The sequence below is a fragment of the Sturnus vulgaris genome, chromosome 5, assembly GCF_052056855.1.
Source record: "Sturnus vulgaris isolate bStuVul1 chromosome 5, bStuVul1.hap1, whole genome shotgun sequence".
NCBI classification, from domain to species: domain Eukaryota; kingdom Metazoa; phylum Chordata; class Aves; order Passeriformes; family Sturnidae; genus Sturnus; species Sturnus vulgaris.
Genome location: NC_142247.1, coordinates 66,564,258 through 66,589,250, shown reverse-complemented (window position 1 = coordinate 66,589,250; position 24,993 = coordinate 66,564,258). Strand labels below are relative to the sequence as shown.

General features: G+C 39.3%; 1 protein-coding gene across 1 annotated transcript in view; it reads left to right on the top strand.

Moving 5' to 3' along the window:
* SEMA3D (semaphorin 3D) overlaps positions 1-24,993 on the top strand; it is a 139,028-nt gene that overhangs the window by 60,272 nt on the left and 53,763 nt on the right. The window contains exons 3-7 of the mRNA XM_088165887.1: positions 2,885-3,045; positions 15,284-15,346; positions 16,973-17,092; positions 21,412-21,505; positions 24,773-24,901. Coding sequence (XP_088022013.1) covers positions 2,885-3,045; positions 15,284-15,346; positions 16,973-17,092; positions 21,412-21,505; positions 24,773-24,901 — 567 coding nt within the window. The remainder of the gene's footprint in view (positions 1-2,884; positions 3,046-15,283; positions 15,347-16,972; positions 17,093-21,411; positions 21,506-24,772; positions 24,902-24,993) is intronic.

The window sequence follows — 24,993 nt, the reverse complement described above, 5'->3', positions numbered from 1 at the left end:
GCCAGGCAGGGAAGGGGAGGCCATGGGGCCCCAGTGATGCTGGGCGTGGCCATGGCTGCTAACATCTTGCCAGCACTGAGCCCTGTCCCACCGCCAACTGGGGACAACCAAGGTCCGCAGGGCCCTGGGAGCAGCTGCAGGTCAGGCTGGGCCACCCTGCTCTGACGCGTGGCCCACAGGCCTGGTGGGGCTGGGCTGGGCTGGCCCTGCTCTGCCATGTTGCCCCTAGGCCTAGCCTGGCTCTGCTCTGCCATGTTGCCCTAGGCCTAGCCTGGCCCTGCTCTGCCATGTTGCCCACAGGCCTGGTGGGGCCGGGCTGGGCTGGCCCTGCCTCTGTTATGGTGCTGGCCAGGCTGGGTTTCACTTCCCAACATGGCCACTGAAAAATCTTCCACCATAAATAGCTCTGGCCACTGCCCAGCACGGATAACATGGCCATCTGCAAGCCTGGGCTAGGTATTAACTCTTGTGCACAGATGAAACCTGCAAACATAAATCATCTCTCAAGTGATAAAAAGTAAAGAAAGAAGATACCTAGAGAGAACAACCTGAGACACGAAGGTCAGTAAAGAAGAAGTCAGGTCCCAGATGGGAGGAGAATGAGAAGATACCTTAGTCTTGGGCTGAAATTCTTTTGTAGGCCATGGTGATGGACTGTGATACACTGAAATATCCCTGTAACTCATTGAAAAGCATGGAAGATGGAGCATTCACATTGTAGACATGAGTGAAGGCATCCATGATGAAGCAAGCAGATGTTGAAGTAGTCATGACTCCATGAGAAGTTTGAACAGAGAGAGATAAGAGTCATGAAGACCCTTTGCCCCCAGGGAAGAAGACTCTCTGTTCCCAGAGATTTAGATGATCTCAGAGATAGATGAAGAGAACCCTTGTTTCTGAAAAGCTCATCCTTAAAAGTGGACCCCATTAGCTAAAGACTGAGCCCTTAAAAACAGTTTTGGGGAAAGCTCTAAGTCGAGGGGAGGAACTTTGTCATAGGGACAGATTTCCATCTCCCAGCCAGCTGCTTCCCTGTGACACTGAAGCCACGAGAGAACTGTTTGAGGAGAAGTCTCCGTGGCATGGAAAGAGAGATTCCTTTCCCTAAGTGAACTGAAGAAAGACTATTTTAGAGGTGGTAAACTGACTGAAAGTCCTAGGTTTTGTCTCTTTGCATTGTCAATGTCTGAGAAAAGAGAGTGTGGGGAAGTGTTCTGAAGGTTTATTCTGATTTTATTACTATTTTTCTTTTAATTCTGTTTTTTTTGTACCCTTTAAAGTTTGAGCCTGCTTTACCTTTCTCCTTAACCATATTTTACAGCAGAAAATGAGTAAATGATTCTGTGCATGGGAATTCGGCCAGTGTTAGACCCACTACATTAAATTGGTGCATTGGCCAGGAAACTCAAATTGACAAACCAAAACCACTACAGCAGCATTACAGATTCTTTCATTAGTTTCACAGAGCATATTTTTTTTTTCCTTAATTACCTTTTAAAAGAGATTTGAAGCTACTGTTAATTCACAGTAAAACTTTAGTGTCAAATTTTTGATTTTGATAGGGATCTTAGAGGTGGTGCTACTGGATATCCCCCTTACCTGTACTATACTCATTGAATTAGAATAAATTATCTTTGAATGATTGGCTAGAGAATGAGGCCCATGTAAGGCCAAGTGCTAGATCCTACACCTGGATCAGGGCAATCCTTGGTATCAACACAGACTGGATGATGAATAGATTATGTGATGAATAGGTTGAGTGCAGCCCTGCAGAAAAGGACTTGGAGATACTGGTGGATGAGAAAATGGGTATGAGCCAGCAGTGTGTGCTCAGAGCCTGCAAAGCCAGCTGTATCCTGGGCTGTAGCACAAGAAGTGTGTTCAGCAGGTAGAGGGAGGGGGTTCTGCCTCTGAAGTCTGCAGTCCTACATTCAGTTCTAGGGCACCCAGCTCAAGAAAGACATGGACCTTGAAATTAGTCCTGAGAAGAGCCCTGATAATGGTCAGAGGGCTGTAACACCTTCCATATGAAGGCAGGTTGAGAGGTTTGGGGTTGCTCCGCCAGGAGAAAAGAAGGTTCTGAGGACACTTAATTCAGCTTTTCAATATATAAAGGGGGCTTGTAAAAAAGATGAGCAAGGACTTTTTACCAAAGCCTTTAGTGGCAGGACAAGGGGCAGTAGTTTTAAACTGGAAGAGAGTAGATATAAACGGGATAAAAGAAATACATTTTCTATAATGAAAGTGGTGAGTAACTGGCACAGGTTGCCCAGAGAAGCTGTGGATGCCCCATCCCTGGAAGTGTTCAATGCCATGTTAGGTGGGGCTTTGACCAAGCTGATCCAGTGAATGATGTTCCTTCTCATACTGAGGGAATTGAACTGGATGATCTTCAAATGTCCCTACCCACTATTTCCTCCTCCTAATTATTCTTGGCTGGTATTGACCTTCTTTGCTGGTTTATTTTGGAGCACCAGATATGGTGAGGTATTGATCCTTGAGCATGTGTATGATAATATAAACATAATTTGTTTTCTCAGAATGAAGGAAAGATATAGCACACATTTTGCAAAGATCTGTCTTTTGTGGTTTCTAATTTATGTTGAATTTCGGATTCTTTTATACCATACAGATAATTTATTAAGAAAATTTTACATAGAAAAATATTTTGTGAAAGTAAATATTACTCAATTTGGAAGTAAAAAAAACAAAAACAGAGAACCCCAAAAGTAACAGGAACTGTATTATGACTCTGGAAAAACATGCTTCAAGACTGCACTTATCTCACTGGTATACTCCATGGTGGTTGCATATATTTATAAAAGACACTGATGAGTCATATATAAACATTTTGATTATAAAGATTTTCTTTGTTTTCCCACAGACTTGCTGCTTTCAAACAGCTGCATCCCATTCCTGGGCTCAACAGAGGGGCTTGATTTTCGAACCCTGCTGCTAGATGAGGAGAGGGGCCGGCTGCTAGTCGGGGCAAAGGACCACATCTTCCTGCTCAACTTGGTTGATGTAAACAAAAATGTAAAAAAGGTCAGTGTGTTTTCCATGGAGTTTATCTCCTAAGTTAAATTTTATTAAATTCTGTCCGTTTGTTTGTTTGTTTGTTTTGTGTTTGTATTTCTTTATTTCTTCACTGGGTAATTGCAGATTCGTTGTGCAATGCAATTTACCAGGATTTTATATTCTCACCTCCCACAGTTATGCATATTATCTTTAATCAATTGAATTTCTCATGCTATATGATCTCCTGTGTGACTGATGACCTGCAAGAGATCAGCTATGTGGAAGAGCCCTGCAGTGCATGAAAGTAGCATCAAAATATCAGCAAACAGGAAAAATGTAGCTCAGAGTGTTCACTTCTCAACTTCCCTGGTCATGGTTACCCTCCTCATTTAAAAGCATTTGGAAGGAAATAACTGAAGACAGCTCTTCCATTGCTTCCTGGCATCACTGGGGTTGTTTTACTGTAATACTGAACAGAGCAGAGGCAATTTGGATGGCTTAAATTGTAGTAAAATGTAAGTGGCAATTTTAGCGTTTCTGTTAATATCTAGAATTACTACTGATAGGAAAAGCTTCCACTGGGATCTGCTGTAGTCCCTTGCCCGTGCCCAGTGACAATGTGTTAACTTGAAATAATAAGATGATAATTTAGCCTTCAATATTTCTAGCAGACATGGTGAACTGGAGTTTTTGTAAGCACAGTTGACTGCTAGGAGTGAAAATCAGATGCTTGCACAGGAGCACATGAAAACTGGTTTCCTTCCAGATATGAAGAAAATTTGAATTCTCAGCTGTGTTTGGTATTTTCTTTAGGCACCAGAAGGGGGTTTTAAATTACTGTGTTCTGCTGCCAGCTCTGAAGAGGTAACTGACCCTGAATTAATGCAATTGCAGGCAGGGGCTGAACAGGTGGAACAAGAGACTATTTTGCCCACATCTGAGAGCAACACTTGCTGTCGTTGTATAGAAAAGATACAGTACCAGGCGAATATCTTGTTCATCATCTTTACTTCAGCAATACTGCACATGCCAGTTTTTGTAAAACTCAGATTCTGAGTATTTCAGGAAATTTCTTCTTGGGAGGCTTTATCCAGCACTTACCTTGCTTTTGTCATCTCAGTAATTGACTCAAAATCCACCACCCCCTCAGGACATTGCATTAATAACAGCACTGCTAATTATAATTGCAAATTTTCAGACTACAAATTGATTTTCGGTGTAGGCTTTCTGTAGAAAACAAGTTTTGTTTGTGTGAAAAGCAGACTTCTGTTTCTGTGGGGTGCTGCTTGCCTCCTGAGAGATGCTGAGTGCTGTCACCTCCCATTATGTTCAGTGGGGCTTTATGTGCCCAGACCTTGCTGGAGGTGGCAGCATCCTGCATGAGCTGCCCCTCAGTCCAAGCTGGTCACATTTTCCCTTTGGCCAGACCACCACTGATTATTATGGATCCTGTGCTTTCCAAGAAGAGCAGAGCACAGACGGAGCCAGGAGAACTAACCTGCAATAGGACAGTGGTAAAGATGTTACAGAGAAAAGACTCTGTATTGGAAGGAAAATTTGCATTTCCTAAGATGAATAGAGGATGTATGCTTTCATATCTGTGGCAACCTGAAAGAAGGAAATAAAACTCCTAACTTCTTGGGTATCTGGACTAAATATGTGTGCAGGTTCAAATGCTGCTTCATTTAGTAGTTACCTAATAGTTTAACTATTCAGATATTTAACTTTTCAGAAAAAAACACATGAGGCAAAGTAAATTTAACTGGGAAGAACTGACAGTGAGAAGCCTTGCAGAGCATCCTGGTGTGAAGATTTCCAAGGCATCTATGGGCATTTAACAACTTTATAAGCGTATCTTGTGTAAATGCCCAGGTAACACAAGGCAATGTCACACGAATGTTTCTCTTTAATTCCTCTGTGCTTGCCTGGTTGAATCTTGTCAGTGGAGGAAAGCCATGAGACAAAAGAGGTTGCCTGAGGAACTGAGTATAAATCTCAGTGGCTGAGGAGGATGCTAGAGGATACTCTACAGTAGCAGTGAAGTGTCAGAAAGTAGCATTTGCCGGTGCTGTGTTTAGACTGACCGTAGTTTGGGTTGGCGCTGGGCCAGGCGGCTCGCTTCCAGGCTTTCCCAGTGTGAGGAAACCACACATGTAGGGACTACAAGGGTCTGAAGTGTGTCCTTTGTACTCCTCTGGAGTATGAGTCGTCTGGAAAAAATAATATGCTTACACACAGCCGCTAAAATGAGTAGAAATTTATTAGAATATTAAATTTCTGCCTATAAATGATGTGTTTATTAATGACTTTGAGGAAGGAGTGTTAAAAGCAAGCTGAGGGGACAAGAGAGGTATAACAACAGAATGTAAGATTGTGCATAGTTAGGGTTTCCTTTCTTTAAAACAAAGCTGAGCATGAACTTTAAAATGCTCTGTGCTGGATAGATTCATCTAATTTTAATAAAGCTCTCAATTTCAGATATTTGTTTTGTTAGGAGCTACTGATACCTCCAAAAGCCAAGTCAGAATCCCCAACAATTTATTCTCATATATGGGTATAATTACTTGGCAAGATTATATTTTAGAGTCTAAAGCTCTATATTAAGACACTTCTGGAATAGTATTCAAAGTATCCAAAGCATTGTATCCTGCTCCCTTCTCTAATGTATACGTATATATAATTTAATAACTTCCTTTTAAAAACCTATTTATTTACCTAAATTAGTTAATTTGACTTACATATATTAAGTTATGGCTTTATTTCCTGGTGTATTTTTCCTTATGAAATAAATCAATAGTTCTGCTGGAGTCACAGTTTCTTAAATCATTGTAGTTTTTATTCAATTTATTGCATAATAGGTTGAAAACTTCCTTAGCTGGCAGCTTGAAAAAAAATCTGTCCGGTTTCCAGTGCTTGCAAACCTCATTATAAAACAACAGTAAGTACCACAGTGTAATAAGCAAGTCTTCCAGAATGACAGGCAAATGCAGAAAGCTAAAGTGATTATAATCAATAAATATATCAAGTTTAGCAATGGATAATCATCTTTCTGTAGCAGGGATATATTTTCTCTGAAGTCTTCCTGTACAGAAGCCTTTAGCTCCTGTGGCATTTTCAAGTGCCATAGTCTTTTTTTGAAAGATCCTCACATGCCTGACTAATTCTGCAAGCTATTTGCAAACTGGAAGAATTGTGATTTCTTCCTATGAGTAAAATAAAGATGGTCAGCAAAAGAAAGCAGTTCTACTGAAGGCTTCTGGGCCATTGCCACCAGGAGTGCCGTGTAAAACAAAAGGATGTTTAATGGCATGAGAGGCTGGAAAGCTGGAGAAGAAATTCTGTAGGAACATCAGGCTCTGGGATCCTGCTGGAACTACTTTAGTACATCGAATTTTCTTGTGAGTTTGCTCAAAGCCTTTTCTATTTTACTCCTTAAGCTAAATAAATACGAAATACAAAATGCTGTCAGCTGGGTAAACAGTGGGTAAAGAGCTGCAGAGCAGTGGTGCCCCTTTCTGTGCTGTGCTAACAGTGCACACGGGGTTACGTGTCAGCGCGATTATCACAGTGTGATCGCGGCGTGACCCGCCCAGCTCCCCAGGAGTAGGAATGCTATCAAGGCCTGACAAGCTTTTGAAAAGCTGCCAACCTGCAGGAGCTGTCAGTGCTAGAAGACACAGCCCCATGTGGGCCAAATAGATAAACATGTCAGATCCCCAATAGCAGCTTTGGAACAAGTTGTTTTCATCTGTCCCAGTGTGCACTGGCTCTGGGTCACAAATTATCATCGCTTGGAGCATCCTCACTTTTGTAGCTGCTACTATTTTTCTGGCATGTGCAGTTTTTTATGACATCCTTGAATGCCATCTTGTATTGACTGTTATCTGTATTTTACAGGGGAAAATGTATATATGCATAAATATATATTTATCTGCTGGGTAAATGCTTATGAAATAGCTGCACATCTTTTTTTTCTATAACTCCAGTGCTTGCCAACAGTTCAAGTAGGCTTGTATTTCAGCACTATTTGCAGTGTGACCCACCCATCTCTGCAGGAAGGGGAACATATATGCAAATACATATGCATATTTATGTAAAATCACACCCTTGAGATATAGGAGCAGAATTTTACTTTCATTGCTCTGAGAAACTTCCTGTCAGTCTATATAAGCATGGTCTCAATTAGGAATGAACCCAGTGGGAATTCAGCCAGTACTGAAAGAAGGCTTTGGTTCTTGCCATCAGACCTGAGCCTCAGGAATACATACAGAGTCAGAGCTGTTTATCACAGCCTTGAAACACAGCAATACCAAGACTGGTCCTTCTTAAAAAATATATGCTGCTTATTCTATAGCTCAAAGGAAGTTAGCTTCCTGCCTGTCAGCAAAACTGCAGACAGTCTGAGAGTGAAGCTTTCTTGACCTGTCAGAAGAAAAAGTTTGCCAGGAAACATAATCGAAGGCCAAAGAGTCATGTGGAAACCATTGGAGATACATAAACTTATGAAAGTGGAGTGTCAGGACTGAGATAATCTGGGATAAACCCAGTGAATCTTCAGGTTAGGGGCTTCCAGAGGCAGAGGTGATGTCTTTGTGCTTGCTAGCCCTTGGAGGGCTCTTACCTCTGAGAGCTGTTCACTCTATAAAGTTGTTAGACAGACTTTAATTTAGGCACCTGTGCAGACAAAGTGAAAGCTTTTGAAAAATGTTTACAGGCACAAAACAACAGATGGAGCAAGATGTGAAGAAAGCAGTATGAACCCAGAATGACAGCAGTCCTAGGTGGAAGAGAGTGTCTCTGTTATTTCCTTTTGCATTGTTGCCATAAATTATGTTTCCATAAACATCCGCTGTCATTTTTATATTTTACCCATGTGTTTAGCTATAAAGAATGACCAGTATCCTGCTCTCTGAAAACATTTCCTTATATTGGTCATTGGCTTTTTCAAAGGTAGGATTTGTTTTTAGTCTGAAGTGATAAACATGTCAGGAGCAATGCCATTTGCTCTAAAAATCCTGGTATATGGTTTCCTTTTAGGAGAAACAGACAGTAGTCAAAAGTCTGTTGTGGTTACACTGTGGAAAATGAAGTGTAGAAGCACTGAAACCTTTCAAGATTTAATCCAGTCTAAATGAAATCAGTGGTCTATATTCTTTAAGCTTTCACATGTGCTTATACATACACATGAAAATGCACTTTACAGAAAACCCTTGAGGTTGGAAGTTGGCTGCTACTTAAGTTGTGTTGGAGATCACAGTTTAAGAGGAGAACTGGGGCATGTGGAGATGTTGCTTCGTCCCAGATAGATGCAATATTAAAGCTCATTGGTTCTACAGAGGTTTCACTCTATCAGCCACCTGCCAAACTTAAGCTACCAAAGTCTTGTGAATATGTCTTCCAAATAGACAACTTTTATTTTCCTCTGACTTCCAGTGCATTTCACTCAGTTTGACAGCACCATGAAAACACACTGACATGCACTGACACTAGCATTCCTGCTGTGTTGTAAATCACTTTGAAACAAGCCTCATATTCTCTTTTTCCCCTTTCCCATTACATCAGACTAATTTATCAAAGATCCAATTTTCTGTTACTATGAAATAATTGGAGATGGAAATTCTTGTCCGTTTATTTCTTGGATGTGTGTTGCAGGTATGGGAAATAGTACCACAGGTAAAGGTCTGTGGCAGATGTAAAAAAGATTAAGGATACATTCTTGGCTTTTAAGGATTTCGTAAGTATTTCTGGGAGTTACCTAAACCTTGATGAAACTGCTATAAAGAAAGCTAGATGAAAGGACTCTAAGGACAATCTGGTTAGTTTTCAAATACAGGGAGAAATTTAGATGAGAACTTAGATGTCAGCTTCCTTTGTTTGCTGATGACTTTAAACTATTGAATTCCAGAGTACAGCCATTTTCAGTGGGACTCAGTTACAAGACCTGCTTGGGGTAGCCTTCCTGTCGGGATTTGTATGTGAGAACAATCTTTCCAGTACCCCAAGCTGTGGATTTCCATACTGCCCACATTAATGCAGCAGATGTGAGGTATTTAGAGAACAACTGGTATACGAATACGATGTGCTAAAATCAGATCATTTTCTCATTAATTAGTGCAGTTGGTTAGAACATGGTGCTAATAATGTCAAGGTCATGGGTTCAGTCCCTGTACAGGCCATTAATTTAAGAGTTTGAGCTCGATGATCATTGTGGGTCCCTTCCAACTCAGAATATTCTGTGACTCTCTGATAATTGGAACACTCTTTTTTTTCCATAAAATAATATAGAGAATGCATTAAATTCTTTCCAGTGTTTTCTGGGAAATTCAGTGAATTTTTAGTGCTTGCAGTAATTTTCAGTGAAGTGACCTGAGGTCAGTATACAGCAGTGACAAATGTCCTAGTTCTCAGGATGCAATCCATGAACACCCACTCTTACTGCATTGGGGCATGACATTCATGGTATTGTCTTATGCTGCAGGGTGACATTCTTATTGGATCACTTTCATATGTTTTCTCAGTGCTCCTTTATCTTACTGTTTTTCTTTGGTTTTGATTTTTGAGCTATGATTTATAAAGTTCTTCAGAAAATCAAGAAAAAATTAAAAAAGAAAGTCACATTATTGTCATTTTACTGGTGGGAAAATTGAGACCTGACTGTCGCATATAGTAAGGCAATAACAAAACCAGGATTAGACTGTCTCCTGGTTTGCTTCAGTCTGTTTGGCTCATATTGCCCTCTTCACTGTACTTGTTTTATGGTCCCGTTGAGCTAAGTCATGAATCCTTTTTTTTTTTTTTTTTTTTTCACAGAGGGGGATAGTTTTTCATGGAGAAGAGTTTCTCATGGGGATTGCATATGCCAATGTGACAAAGGGTTTATAACTCAATCTGACTTTGTTCTTTGGAAACTACAGTTGGGACTGTCATATGGAGAATTTATCCATACCAATAAGCCTAAGCTTCTGAGTTATAGTGTACATGCTTCACAAAGCCTTAATAAGACATTTTGATGCCCAGAAAGCTGTAATTTTATTGCATACCTTCCCTCAAGTATCAGTATGATGAATATCTAGTACATAGAATGAAACAAGAGAAGAAAGCTGGCATTCTTTTGCTGCATCAAGCAGCTGTTTAAAATCTGTATTTTCATCTGAAAGCTTTTATCACCTCTTATTCCTTTAAAACAGGAAGGGAGCAATCCCTTTCTTCACAGGCCCCAGATCCAGTGTGTTAGTGTTTTGAGACGTCAATCAGCTGATGTCCTTCAGTGCTGGTAGGGACACACCCTGCTGCTGCTCCGTGCAGCACTAGCACAGCACTTCGGGTGTCTGGCACCAGAGGCTGCACTGACAGAGAAATGCTGAAGCCCGTGCACAGCATCAGGCACAGGAGGGGCTCCAGTGAAAGCCCTGGGGCTGCTGAAAGCCGACAGCCTCAATGGGACACTCAAGTGCTTGCTGCTGGCATGAGCATGGCTATCTTGGGGACCCGAAACTGGAAAGGAGTCACGTTGGTCAATTGGTGTCACTCCCTGCTATCAGCACCACCTACGTCATGGAGCAGTTATTCCCTTCATAACCCAGCCCAAAGATGTTGTAAGTGGCCCTTTGGGATACTTCATGCAACTTCTTTAGGAATGTTGTTGCTGTGGAACAGATCCTTGTTACTCCAATGTTTCAGATGTAATTTTTGTTAAAATCTACAATCTGTGATATTTATTTACGAGCAGTTTATACCCATTTCCTCTGGCTGTTTATAATTCTGGTCTTCAGAGTATTTTGATTCTTCCTTCATAATTTAACTACATTTGTATTAGTGATGCTTCCCAACTTTATGTCACCTGCATGGGTTGTGCAAAGTTCCGGGTTTTTACCAAGGCTATTGAAGGGTACATGAAATAGGATGAGCTCTGACATTTTTTCTTGAGGGACTTCATGAGTAACTTTCTACCTTACAAGACCATTTCTTTCTCTTGTACTAGTGCCGTTTTTTTTTCAGCTGAGCTAGTCAGTTTCCATGTGACAATTTAGTAAATACTTAAACGGAGCCATGACGAAGAGCAGCTCTGGCACCTTAATGTAATTCAGCTAGGTTATTAAAGTACAATATTAGAGCGGACTAATGTCTGTTTACCAAGTCATATTGTCTTCTATACCACACTCCATTTTCATTGGAAACTTGAGTTATTTCTTCCCTAGCTAAAAACTTATTTTGAAACCTTACAAATAGATGAATTAAGACCAATGGGTTTTTAAAATGTTTAGGTAGTTTATGATCTTCCTCTTTTGTATTATGCCAGTATAAAGCATTTTCCACTCATTTTATGAAGTACTGCACCATCCTAAATTTAGAAGCATAATTAGAAGTTATTCTTAAAAGAGCTGTACTTTCACACAACATTTTTTTTTTGTAATCAGACTTCACTATTTTATTTTTGAGTATCCCTTCTCCTAAGGATTTATAGTCTGAAGTGTTAGCTTAGGAACAAAATCTGAAAGAGAAAGATAAATACTGAAAAATGAGTAAAATACCATTATTATTAATTCATGACAGATTTCAGCTGAAATTAAGCTCTTAGAGGTGGATATATATATATATACATACATATATGTATGCACACTCACATAGGTATATACACATGTATATATATATATAAATAATACACATTTTAAAAAAATTGCCTTTGTATTCATTCCTTTCTTCTAGTAAAAATGCATATTTAGAGGACAGGAAAATGTTACTTTTAGAAAGCTGCTGCTCCTGATCTGAAAAAGACTTTTGTGGTTTTAAATGTTTTGTTTTAATCAGAAATCAATTTCCAGCTACCCTTTAAAGTGATACCTTATCTGTGCTATACTTATGTACTGCTTAATTTCGTACTCCTGGGAGGTTTTCTTTCTCTCTGATAGAAAAGAACTTATTAACTTTCATTTATTAAGATAATTAATTTCTTTCCTGTTGCTAAATTTAAGAAAATATTTGAAGAATGATTCAAAAGTAATGGTAAGATTATTTTTTTTTACATTGGGCAATAGAAGATAAAATCTGGAAATCATGACAGTAGCGGACCTCTGGAATTTTGATACGGTTATTTTAAAAGGAAAATAAACTGAAGATTAAGAAAGGAATCCTATTTAAGTATATGGTTCACATATTCCAACTAGTTGCATTCTTGTCTTAAATTCATTAACTCCATTAAGCTATTCTAAGATTTCTCCACACATTTCAGATACACATGCAACCATAAAATATATTAAATATATAATTTGTACTGTTTGTAACACAAAATGATTATAACTTAAATCAATGCTCTTGTTACCTTTAATATATAGTGCCTGGTTATCTTTTTTTTGTTCCCGTTCCTTGAAGTTTTTACTTATTGAGGAATTTGTGAAAAAAAAAAATAATATGCTGTTGCCATTGTGAATAAAGCATGTAAATAGAAAAAAAGAATAAACAAGACCAATTTCAAAGCTTCAAACCATTTAAAAGCTCAGTGACTTTAAATCTAAAAGAAACTACAGGAGCATGCAGTTTTGCATTTTTTTGGCATAACGTACAACTAACGAACTCATCGGAATAAAATATAATAGTAAAACTTAATTTCACCTCCTACAGAAAAGTCAGTACTCACTAAGTATTGACGTTATTTGTGTCAGTGTTTGAGGGAACCAGACTTGCGGTACTGTTACACAGCATGTCCTGTAATAAAAAATGAAGTTTATGCTTTCTTGCTCAGCCCATCGACTCATTATTTATTATGCAATTTTCTTGATCTATTACAATTTACAACTGACAGTTTCTGGGAACCTCTCGTTTCTCATATGTAAAGGAAATAAATAACACTTTTACTCCTCCATATATAATTGAAAATTGATTTTCAAGTTGGATCTCTTAGCTTCACTTTTCATTGTCTAATGTGGCCTTATATAATGCTAAATACTGAGGCTGATGAGTAATTAGAGAGTAAAACAATTGATTTTTTAATATAATTGTCTGTGGTCAATTATCACAGAAGTGGGAGTATGTATATTTCAGCCTCGCAGGACAAACACTAATTCCCATGAAGGAATCTATAAAAGAATTGAGGGTAAGTCAAGTCCATTAACACTTCTGATGCCTTGAAGCAGATGCCTGATTTTAGCTGCTCCAGTTCTTCCATGTAGTTGACAAGGAGAGCTGGGCATTTTCAAAAGCCTACAGAGGGGCATCTTTGCCTACTTGGATAACTAAACTTTGGCCAAAAATCTCCCAAGCTCCTTGAAGACCTCTAGACTTCCCTGTAAATGATTCAGTGATCTGGGGCAGAATTAGGCATAAAGTTTATGTACAAGAGAACTGACAGCTCAGACAAATCTCCTTGGCCAGATGTATTTGGAGATCCATGATCCTACATTCCCCTATCTGTTCCTTCTCATCAGCTTTTATTCACTGGTAGCTTTTTGTCAGTTTTTCTTCTTAAACTTAACCTGCGTTGCAATCAAGACTCATCCCGCTCTGCCCAGGCAGAGACCAGACTGGACCTACCTTCAGCCCTTCATGATATTCCCAGTAGTTTCCTCTCTGCTTCCTGGCACTGTGCACTGTGCTACCCACACACTCTGGCACAGCTGATTTCAGATTGTATTTTCATACCTGGGTGCTATGACCACATCATTCTGAGAAAGTGCTCTGGGAAAGCAAATTTGTGCTCCAGTGCTGCAATGCTGTTACACTGTCTTATCTTTGACTCCATGTAAATATTGTTGTCGAGGGTTAGGGTTTAAGTAACTTAAACTACATTATCTCTACTAAGAGGTTTTTATCAGAAAGGTAACTAAATTCACTCGAGAGGAAATTAATTTCCTTGCATAAATCCAATACATCCGTTTTCACTGGGAAGGAAAAAGGAAGAAGTCAAATCAAAAGTGTTTCCAAATTGAGAGAAACAGTGGCTATAGGTTTTGGGAAGTGATAAAGGTACTTGACCCAGGACACTGGCTTTTTGCTTTCCTTACCCGTATGGAACTGAGCCTGTGTATGTTAAGCCACATCCTACAAGGTGCCAACAGCTGGGTGAAAAGGAATATGACAGCAGTCAACTCCTCTTGTATGCCATTGAGTTCTGCATCTTTTCTTGATGATGCTTTTGTTTCTAATGCATGTTGTAATAATTCTTCATTCTTATATATTTCCTATTTAAGATTTTGTAAAGCCTGGTTGGAGACTACTCTAAAGCTAACTACTGACTACTAATGATCTGCAGACTGGTGCCTGGGACTTTATGTCTTAAGTACTAATCAATATTTGCTTAAAAATTAGTGTGATTTGTGGTATTTTTACTATTAATTATGAGAAATAGTCTTGTCTCATCAAAATTAGAAGTACAAAATATCCATTTTTATCAGGGTGGTTGCAGAAGAATTTGTATTTAACTTCTATTTGAAATTTAATAGAATCAAACGGACTCAATCATATCCAGTTTTGACTGCTTAACTGAAACCAATGAGGCAGAACCTGAACTGTTGTTCATTGATATTTCTTCACTAACATAATGTGGATAACACTACCTGATAGTATTTTGTCATCTGGATTCATCTACATCAAAACCTATTTTATAGAATTCTTCAGGGCAGATTAAAAAAGAAAGAGAAACAGCATCAATATTTAATGCTGTTTCTGAGTTTTCTGAGGTCCACAATTCTACTTTAAAGTTCTGTTTCATTCTCTCAGTAAACTCAGTTAATGTTGATGGGTGACATTTTTAAACCATGCACTGTTGATTTCTGTCAAATCTACTTTTTGTTCTACAAATTTCCCTTGAGCTATCCTTAGTTTTTTGAACCTAATGCTTTTCATTTGAAAATTGGCAGAAAGAGCTCTAAGTATTTTTTCTAACAGTTATGCCAAGTCCACTGGCCCAAATTCTTCACAAATGTAATTTGCCTGGCTTTGCAATCAGTTAGTTTCCAGATGATTTGGCTCATCATAACTTTGAGGGAAACACATAATGGTGACAAGGTGCCCTGGCCAAATTAACTGAATGCTTTTTAAAAGTACATGTAGCCAGTGAAGAAGTAAACAAATATCGGGGAGGTTGATTTAAAACCTCTTAACTTTTTGTAATGGAATCTTGTATTTGAAGTCATGTTCATTTAAGTACACAGGCAAGGTCCTTCACCATGCATAAATCTGTTTTAACTGTTTATTCATGGAAGAATTAATCTACAGTCACGGGACAGTTTATAATCTTCATAATCTTTGTCTTATTTTAACTGTGTTACAGATTTACTGGCCTGCAGCAAAAGAAAAGGTAGAATTATGCAAATTAGCTGGGAAAGACGCCCATGTAAGTATGATGTATATTTTTTCTTATTGCTGAAAATTATTAATATCTGTGTATTTGTTACTAAATGCACAAAATGCATTAGTAAGCTCTTGTTACACTTCTTCTGAAATAATGTCCTAAGTGTTTTTTCTTAATTAAAAAAATCTACATTTCTATTGCTTTTTAAATATTAATACTTAAAATAATTCAATATTGCAGGCAGCAATTATGCTAGGTTGTTTTTTTATGTAGTAAATGCAGCTGAGAAATTAATGGATTTTCCTCAGAAATGTATACCAGGCACTACTTCCATTAAATCCTATTTTTTCGAATTAAAATGCTGGTTTTTTTTCTTGGGAGTGTCCTGAATGTAACTTCATTATAATTCATTAAAGAAACAGAGTAGTAGAGCAGTGTACAAATCAACTTAACTTGCAGACAGCTTCAGTTAGTGTAAAAGAAGATCTCAGACTCAATGGCTTTTCCCTGGAACCACAAATTTTCTTTAGGAAGTATATTTAAGGTACATACGTGTACACAATACAACTTCTCTATGTTTTGCGTACCACAGATTACACCATGTGTCTAGAGCCCACTATAAATGTAAACATTTCCTGGCTGTAAAATAAAATTTCTTCCTTTTCTCTCAAAAAAATCTCCTAATTTCTATCCAGCATGTCGGTTACCAAGGTAGATTCCAGCTCAAAACACTCTCAGCTCTCTGCCTGAAGAATTTCAACTTCTTACTCTAACTTGTTGCTGCCATTATCTTTACAGCAGTCAAAACCTAAACACCACTTTTGCTGAGCACTGGCAATATTCTAATACTGGTGTACATAGAAGATTTGTGCTGTTCTGTTTCTATACTAAGAGAGGAAGGAAAGGGTCCTGGGAGGACCTGTTTTGGATTCTCACTTAAGTGTAGGGTGATGTCTTGAACATATGAACAGATGTTGTGTGTTCCCTCTGAAGTACTTGTTTTGAGTTTCTGTATTAATTTCATTTTGGGGGAAGCTAGAGCAAGCCTTTTCCTCCAGCCCATGTATCATCCTTGGAGCTTGTAGCAGCTGCCTGTGCTTACCAGCAAAGACCAAGCCCAGCTAGAGCCAGGACAGCCCATTGGACTCAGAAATGACCAAATAAAAGTCACAGTAAGATGTGGTTGGTGCAGAGACAAAGCATACTCTTTGAAATGTATTGAAGCATTTCAGCCTACCACAGTTACTTTAATCATGTAAAATTTGGTGTTAAAGCACGTGCACAACTGAGCTGGGAAGCAAAAGCAGGAGGACTGGTAGCCAGACAAACCCAGTGGCTCTGCAACCTCTGCCCAGTTGCTGACAGGTGTTGTTTGCTACAACACAGCCTGAAAAGATACCCTCCAAACTGTGCTGTGAGCACACAGCTTCTTGTGGCTATAAGCATTGCAGCAGAATTAGGTTTGCAAGTCTGATTGATGAACTGCCTGGTAGATAGCCACTGTCAAATTGTAGTTGTCACAGCTTTGAGCTACTTTGTAAACAGTCTCTGCTACAGTAGTTTTGAGTTTAAGTACACCAGTGCTGTGGCTGTAACTTAGTTGAATGTATAACGTGAAAAGGAAGAATAAACATAAAAAGTAAACTTTTATCTTTCATTCCCCAACAGACAGAATGTGCCAATTTTATCCGTGTTCTTCAGCCATACAACCGGACCCATGTTTATGTCTGTGGCACAGGAGCGTTTCACCCTCTCTGTGGATACATTGAACTTGGAACTCACAAAGAGGTAATTTAACTTTCTCACTAGTCTGACATGTCAAGGAATAGCCCTCATCTTGTTTAGCATTCATCATAGATTGGAAAATACTATGTGAGTGTGTAAAAAATGACCTGACAGCAGTTTGCATAAATAACAGGGTAAATGGTGGATTCTGTGGGTCACACGGGAACTCTTGTTCTCACATTTGGTATGTGCATATCACTTTTGAACAAAGCACTTTCCTCAGGCTTAATACACAAAGTTCTTTGGAATGACACTTCCATGTGATTAACGAAGTGAAGAGAACATCTAACCCAGATGTCTTCCTTTCTAGTAAGTCATTTCTGCACATTTCTTACACACATACATTCAGAGTTCAAGATGAAACTTGTAGTTCTATCTTTTAATGTACATATACCCTTGGTCCACAGAGGGATTCCTATGCCTTGTGCAGGAGAGTAACAGACACTTTGGAAAGGGTCTCTGAGCCTGAGTGCAGGCACAGCGTCTCAGGACTTTGCAATGTGTTGCAGTCTGGTCACTAAGGAGGTGTTGGGTGTCCTCCATCACTAGTGGCATATTCCTGAGCTGAAGTTAGCAGCTGATTGGTCTTCATTTGCTGGTGACAAAGAAATCTCTGTCCTAAGTGGTAAATGTTTGAGACCTAACCCCCACAACAGAAGAATTTTGGTGTTGTGTCAAGCAGCCACTTAGTACACAAGTCTCTTTTTAACTCCTATATGTATCACACCTTGGCTATATTTATCCCACTGACGCTGTTCTCAGACAGTGTTGAGATGTGACCTGTCTGGCTGCTTGCCTGTGATGCAGGCTTCCTGTGCTGCTATAGAAGTAGCTTTCTCTTTTCTTAAATGCTGGGTAAAATTCTAGAATATAAGAAATTACATCTAAAGTTATTAAATAGAATAACCTGAACAGAATAAGAATCATAGAATGGTTTGGGTGAAAAGGGCCCTTAAAGATCACTGAGTTCCAACCTCCCTGCTGTGGACAGGGATACCTTTCACTAGACCAGGTTGCTCAAAGCCTCATCCAGCCTGGCCTTGAACACTTCCAGGGATGGAGAATCCACAGCTTCTTTGGGCAACCTTTGCTGGTGCCTCACCACCCTCACGGAATAATTTCTTCCCAATATCTAATCTAAACTCACCTAATTTCATTTGAAGTTATTCCACCTTGTTCTTTCTCTGATACATGGAATCAAGGGAAGGTCCCCATAGAAGAAAAAAAAAAAAAAGGGATTAATGCTTGCCCAGACTACAATCCATCGTTATGAACCCCATAATCTGTGGGTTAGATGACCAACCCAGAGGGGCTGCCTGTGCAACAGAAAACTGAAGCTGTGAGAAATCTACACGGTGGTGTTCTGTGTGTAATAAATCATTAATGCTACTGGTATTGTCTAGTGTATGGTGTATAATTTGGATTAAAATGAAATAATTCTGTAGACTTCTTTGTTTTGCTACTTTAAATATTCCTGTTGAAGCAACTGAAATTTTAGATCCCTTGTATCATGCTGATTTCTTAGCTGAATGATCAAATACACAGCTGAATGGAACAGAACAGCTCTCAGCAAGAGTATAAGTAAGGCTCTGGTTTACCTCTGGGTCATTAGTAAGATTCCTTATTCACTCTACCATTGCCCTACTTCATTTCATCTACTTCATTTGTGAAGGTTTTTTTTCAGCAGACCTTATGAAATTATGGATTTGGTCTGACTGTTCAGTCCGGCAGCCAGTCTAGACAAGGGGTCTGTCTCAGACATGACCAATTACCTTGTGAGAGGAAATGGAAGAAGAATCCTGGTATTGTATTTCCTAATCCCTTCACTGTCCGCCAGTCCTGCCTCTCCCACATTCCTCCTGGCTGCTCAGCTGCAGTGGTAGGTTGGACAGTGTTCAGCACTGCTCCTGCCTCTTCTGTAGCCTTCTACTGAGTTATCAGTCTTGAACGGCCTCAGGCATATTTTCCTTTTCCTTCTTGGAGGCCCAAACACCCTTCTGCCACCATCCTTCCACCACCTCTCCAGATAAATGTGACAAGGCTGGAGGGTGCTGAGATTAGGCCTAGTGATGTGAATTTGACAGGCAATTGAAAATGTCTCCTTGTAGGAACTGAAGCCAGGAAATCCATTCTCTTAGAATTTTTTCTTTTTTCCCTCCCTCACCTACTTTTAATTTTAAAAAAAATTTAAGTCTCTTGGTTATAATAACAGATAATGAGTGTCTGGTAATTAGCAATCTCTGAAGGAAGATGTGGGATGCTTGGGATATCCCTGAGATCCCATGAGGTCCTGAGATAGCCTGATGGAGGCTGTGAAGCCAGGCAGTGCTCTGCTGACCTTTGAAAGCTGCTGGTGGATCTGCACAGAGCTCTCCTGGCCAGTGCCAGTGCTGTGAAAACAGAGGAAAACAGTGTGGATCAGGTGACTCAAAACCACAGCAGACACTGCTTTTGAAGCAGTACAAATCCCCAACGGGATCACACAATTAAAGGGGATTAAAGTCCTCGTCTTGTTATTGCTCGAGTCGCTGCCAAAAGTTCTCTTGGCTGGTGAAGAAGAGGCTTGGCCCGGTTGGTGCTGTTAGCCACAGCTCTCCAAGGGATGCTCTTTTCTTTGAAAGCTCTGCCCAAAGTGAAAGCAGGAGGTTAATTCTGTGTGAATGCCTGGTAGTGTCCATTAGTTTGTCTGGGTGAAGTCTGAAATATTTGATGTTGATCTATAACTCCCTTGATCCCCTGAGTACTGCTGGGCTTGCAGACAGCTCTTCCCATGTGATAAGGCAAGGGTTCTCTGAGCAGCTCAGGGTTGCACATCCTAGAACAAAGAACAATGGGACACCAGCATTGTCAGAAAAAAAATGCGTAATTTTTATTTTAGTTTTGTCCTTGCTGTGCTCACTTGAGTAGCCTGAGAATTTGGTTTGCCTGATATTCCACAGGTTTGAGAAGGTAACGAGTTTTTTGCTGATTAAATTCTGCTTCATATAAGCTAGGATTGCTGGAGGAAATTGAATTTATGTTCCCAGATGGGAATTGATTTTACTTTTCTCTTAAGGAGCTTAATTATTCAGTATCCTGGGCTCTTGTCTTCTCAGCCTGGAGAGTTTAGGAGGCAACTCAATAACATAGAAAGGTTTGGTCATTTATAATCTGATGTGCATTAAGGATGAATTGAATTAATGTGTTGTGAAGTCTAATCCTATGTGGCCATCTTTGGATATACTTGCTTGTCGTTTGTACCCTCCTGGCCTCTTGCAAGGCAGAGATATGGAATAATTAAAATAATTAAAATCACTTCTCCCATTTTTAATCATTTAAATCATGGAGACGTTTTGTTTTGTTTTTTTTAACTAGCTTCTAAAGTTTTGTCTCTATAATACATTGATTAGATTTCTGAGTGCTAGTGGGATTTTAATATCACTCTAGGTAGGAAAGCATGTTAAAGGAAAATATGTTAAAAGCACTTCTTTAGACAATCTCCCCTCTCTTAATGGCAGCACAGTTCTGAAGATGAAGCCTCCTATACCTGCAGAGAGTTCACTTTACTCCTCAGAGCTATCAGTTTGCCTTCAGCAGGACTCACTATGGATTTCAGGTTAACTGTACTTTCAAGAAACCATTGAAAAGGACAAGTAAAAGAATCATTGTTGGCAATTCAAAACTGAAATAAAGCTTCACATGGATGCCTACAGAAAAGGAATTGTTGATTGTCCACTGAAAACATTGGCAATAATTTTAAAACAGCTTATTTTCTTTATCTTCCTCTATGCCCTTGTTCTGTGGCCCAGGAATTAATCATACTGTATTTGGAAGCTACAAGGAAGAAACTATTCTGATATCTCTTGTATCTTTAGCCTTGTTAAAAATAATAAGAGAGAGCGTATGCTGCTTTCATTTTAAAAGGGTCTGAACTGTGTCTGTTGTGAACATTATTCAGCAGTCCCTGGAGAAATTTCAGAGTCAGCCAGAATCCCTTCAGAGTCTCCTGTTGCAACACAGTCTATCAGCACTTTCCCAAATGGAAACCAGTGCCTTTTAAGTACAATCCAGCTTTTAATTGGAGTAGAAATGAACAATGCATCTCTTTTTTTCTGAAAATAATAATTGTTTTTTAAGATTTGTATTTTGCTATAGATTAACCAGGATGCAGTAAAACAGTGAGTGAAAAAATCCAGATATAAAACAGACACAGACTGTAAACATCAATGCTGAGATGACAGCTCCCTGTACTTTACTTCACTTTGTACTTTAGCAGAACAGGCTGTCTAAGTGAGTTTTTCCCCATAGCCACACCAGGATAATGAATTTGTGTTTATTCTCAGGAGATGGTATTCCGTTTGGATACTCAGAACCTGGAGTCTGGCAGGTTGAAATGCCCCTTTGATCCCCAGCAGCCGTTTGCTTCAGTGATGGCAGGTAAGGAGCCACCAGAGCCAGGTGCTGCCCTCGGACCTGTGATGGCTCTGTGCGAGCCCAGGGGCTCAGCAGATGTCACTGCTGGAGCTCCTCTGGCACTGGTCATGTTTCCGGTGCTGGTTTGTGCTCTCAGAGCTGGGGAAGCCTTCGGGCTGCAGACACCCGAGGGCTGGAAGGGCAGCAATGCAAACAGAGGCATTAGAATGGCTGTGAAGCCTCTGTCAGCCAGGCAGGAAGGCGGTTTCACCCTCACCCAGTCATTGCTCCTTTAAGAGGACAACAAAAAAACCCACATGGACAGAGAGTGTTTGAAGCCCTTGTGGGCCTCTTTCTGCAATTATCAATATGTTCTGCCCTTTGAAGTCTGCTGACATGCACTATTTCCATAAATACGTTTCTGAGGTTTCTATTTACTCGAGTAGCCACTTCTGAAGCTGGGAGCTGAGGAACAAGATAGTGCACTCTGCCTGCTGCGTGCATCACAGCACTGTGTGGTCTGACATTTGGGGCCCAGGAATGTCAGCTTGACCTCTGGATTTCAAATCACTATAAGAGCTACTTTTGTCATGGTTTGGTTCATAGCTTTGGACAATTTTCATTTAACTTGTCCGTCGAGCATATGAATACAAGATAAGAGTGAAGCACCATGACGTTTTCATTTACAGCCAAAGAGCAGTGGTGACAGTGCTTTGAAGTATCGGTCACTCTGTGTTATAAAAAGAATATGACTAATGTTCAGTCTTTATTCTCAGATAATAAGATAGATGATTTGTGATTCTGACCCTACAGATGGGGCAGGACTTCCTTTATTAAAAACAATAGATTAAAGCCTGTGCTTATTCTTCTCAGAGACCCCTAGTACTCTTTAATGACCGTGAAGTCTATTTTTAAAATGGGGTTCCAGAAACTTTAATTTTTTTTTTACTTTTTTTTTTTTTAATGCAAGCAGTGGAACTCTGTGATTTACTGCAGCATTGCCTAATTTCAGTAGCACTCTCATGCTTTGACTGTTCTATTAAATCTTGTGAAATGAAGAAGCTGCTGTCTTTCAGCTACCTAAGACATGAACTTTGCTATATAACAATTTTTGAGCTAGATAAAATTAATGGTCAGGGTATTCTAGTATCCCTTTTTTGAGTGTGGCTGGTGTCAAGTGCTTCACAATAACATACAAGGACCACTGTAAAGAGTTATAGGCCTGGCCAGAGAATGTGTTTTTGTCTGTCTTTGGATGCTTACCTTATTCCCAAGTGAACTAGGAGAGCAGTATAGTTCATGCATAAGATACTGCCCTGAAGCTCAGGTGAGATCATTTCCCATCTCTGCCACTAATAAGCAGAGTAACCTTAGCATGTCACTTCTCTCTATCTACTTTTATTTATCTGCCCAATGGCAATAAAAATTACTTATATCCTTCAGGAAACACTTTATTCAGTTATACATTCATGAGCTAAGTAATATCTAGCTATATTTTCACTCATATATGTAAGTTAATGCAACTGAGTAATTTTAATTCTTTGTAGAAATAAGTAATCAGAGTACCACATGACATATCACGTCAAGTAAATCCCATGGATAAATTAGAAAAACCAGCTTTTTTGCCTGAAAAATTACCTGCCCATGATCCATCCTCTTACAAATTACCACTCACCAAAACTGTTCAGGGTGTAACAGGAACTTGGAATGAGAGATACCAAACGCTGAGAGAAGTGCTGAAAATGCCTTGTCAGCAGAGCCTAAGCAAGATGGAGAATTTCTGTTGGCCCTTCAGATGTATCGATCACACAGTGCCTGTCAGTTAGCAAACACCAATTACCCTGCCCATTCCTCATTATGACAAATACCTTTCAGAATGCACTATTGTTTCTTTACAAAGGCAACATGCTGTCTGAAAGATGTGCTTTCCACAACTGTCATGGAAATAGTACAGAAGTAACAATAATAATGAAGTAAAAAGAAAGATGATAGATCTTTTTTTGACAAATAAAGTGCTTGTGGATCATGGGTTGTGGGTCGGTTTGTTGATTTTTTTCCCCCTTGATCTTATTTTTTTAAATGCATTTACATCTTTTGCAAACGAAACACAAACATCAGTGTTGAATGGTATTTATTCTGCATTCAGTCTCAACAAAGGCTTCTCTCTAAAAGATCTTGTGAAATGTTTCAACCCGGGAGTATCAGAAAACCTGGATAAGAGAACTTCTGGAGTGGGATTTTTATGTATCATGCAGCTTTTTATAAAATTATAATTTATGAACATGAAATTTTTCATTTTTATTAATTCTAGGGGTTTATTTCTGCAAGTCATTTAAAAAACCCAAAAAACCAACCCCTTTTCCGACCAATAAAGCTTCTTATTTTACAGAAAAAAGGAGTATTTTAAAATGCACCATGTGGTAAAAAAACAACAAAAAAAAAAGGTTCACAGTTGACATTGATACTGTTTCTTTGCTGAGATCTAAAGGGAAATAGAAAATATTGTGCATTTCTTACAATTTACATTGCCACTAAAGGGGCAGAAGAGCAAATAGTGACTGCAATTGCAGCAAACTCATGGCCCTATGTTACAGATGTAATGTCCTTGTGAGACAAATTCTGGCTGCCTTATTGAATTAAGATGTGTCATTTATTGTAGTGAGACCACTCTGTGTAAAAATTATGATGATTTGTGTCCATAGCCATAATCCTGCCATTAACACAAATTCCCTGAATTTGTGCCTGAATTCCTCTTTGTGAATTAAGTGTTTGATGGAGATCCTTGCTCCAGGAATGAGCCAAGCTGCAACATTCCAGTGGGGAAGCATATATCCTGTTTTTCTAGCTCAGGAGCAGCAAAGCCATCAGGGCCATGGCTGGGACACAGGAGGTAGCTGGAATGGACAGGTGGCCATTCCCTCACCATGGCTCCCAAGTGCATGGGACAGGCTGTTCAGATTAAATAGAACTTTGTACCTTTAAGAGTCAGTATCTATTAAAGCCTGAGAAATTTACTTTTCTGAGTGCCTGAAAGATCTGAAAATTAGGCTGTGACTATGTTACTTTTCATATAATTACATATCATACATATAATTACAAATATCACTCTCATTTAAATGTAAGCAAATTTACAGAACCAAAAAATCCATTAAAATATGACCCAGTAATATTTTAAAGCATTAAAGTAGTTTATAGACCAATTAAACACACGTGTGGTTCACCCAACAAAAGGTAAATAGTCTTTTTTTTTGTGCCACAGCTGTAGGAACCCTATTTCTTTTTCATTTGCAGATGAGTATCTTTATGCTGGAACAGCTTCTGATTTCCTTGGCAAAGACACTGCTCTGACACGTTCTCTGGGCCCTTCTCACGACCACCATTACATCAGAACTGATATTTCTGAACACTACTGGCTTACTGGTAAGATCCCAAACATATGCTGTTGTCATTTGCATTGTCCCTGCCTCTCTGAAGTTAATAGCTCCTTCCTTATATAAATACATGTCCAGTAA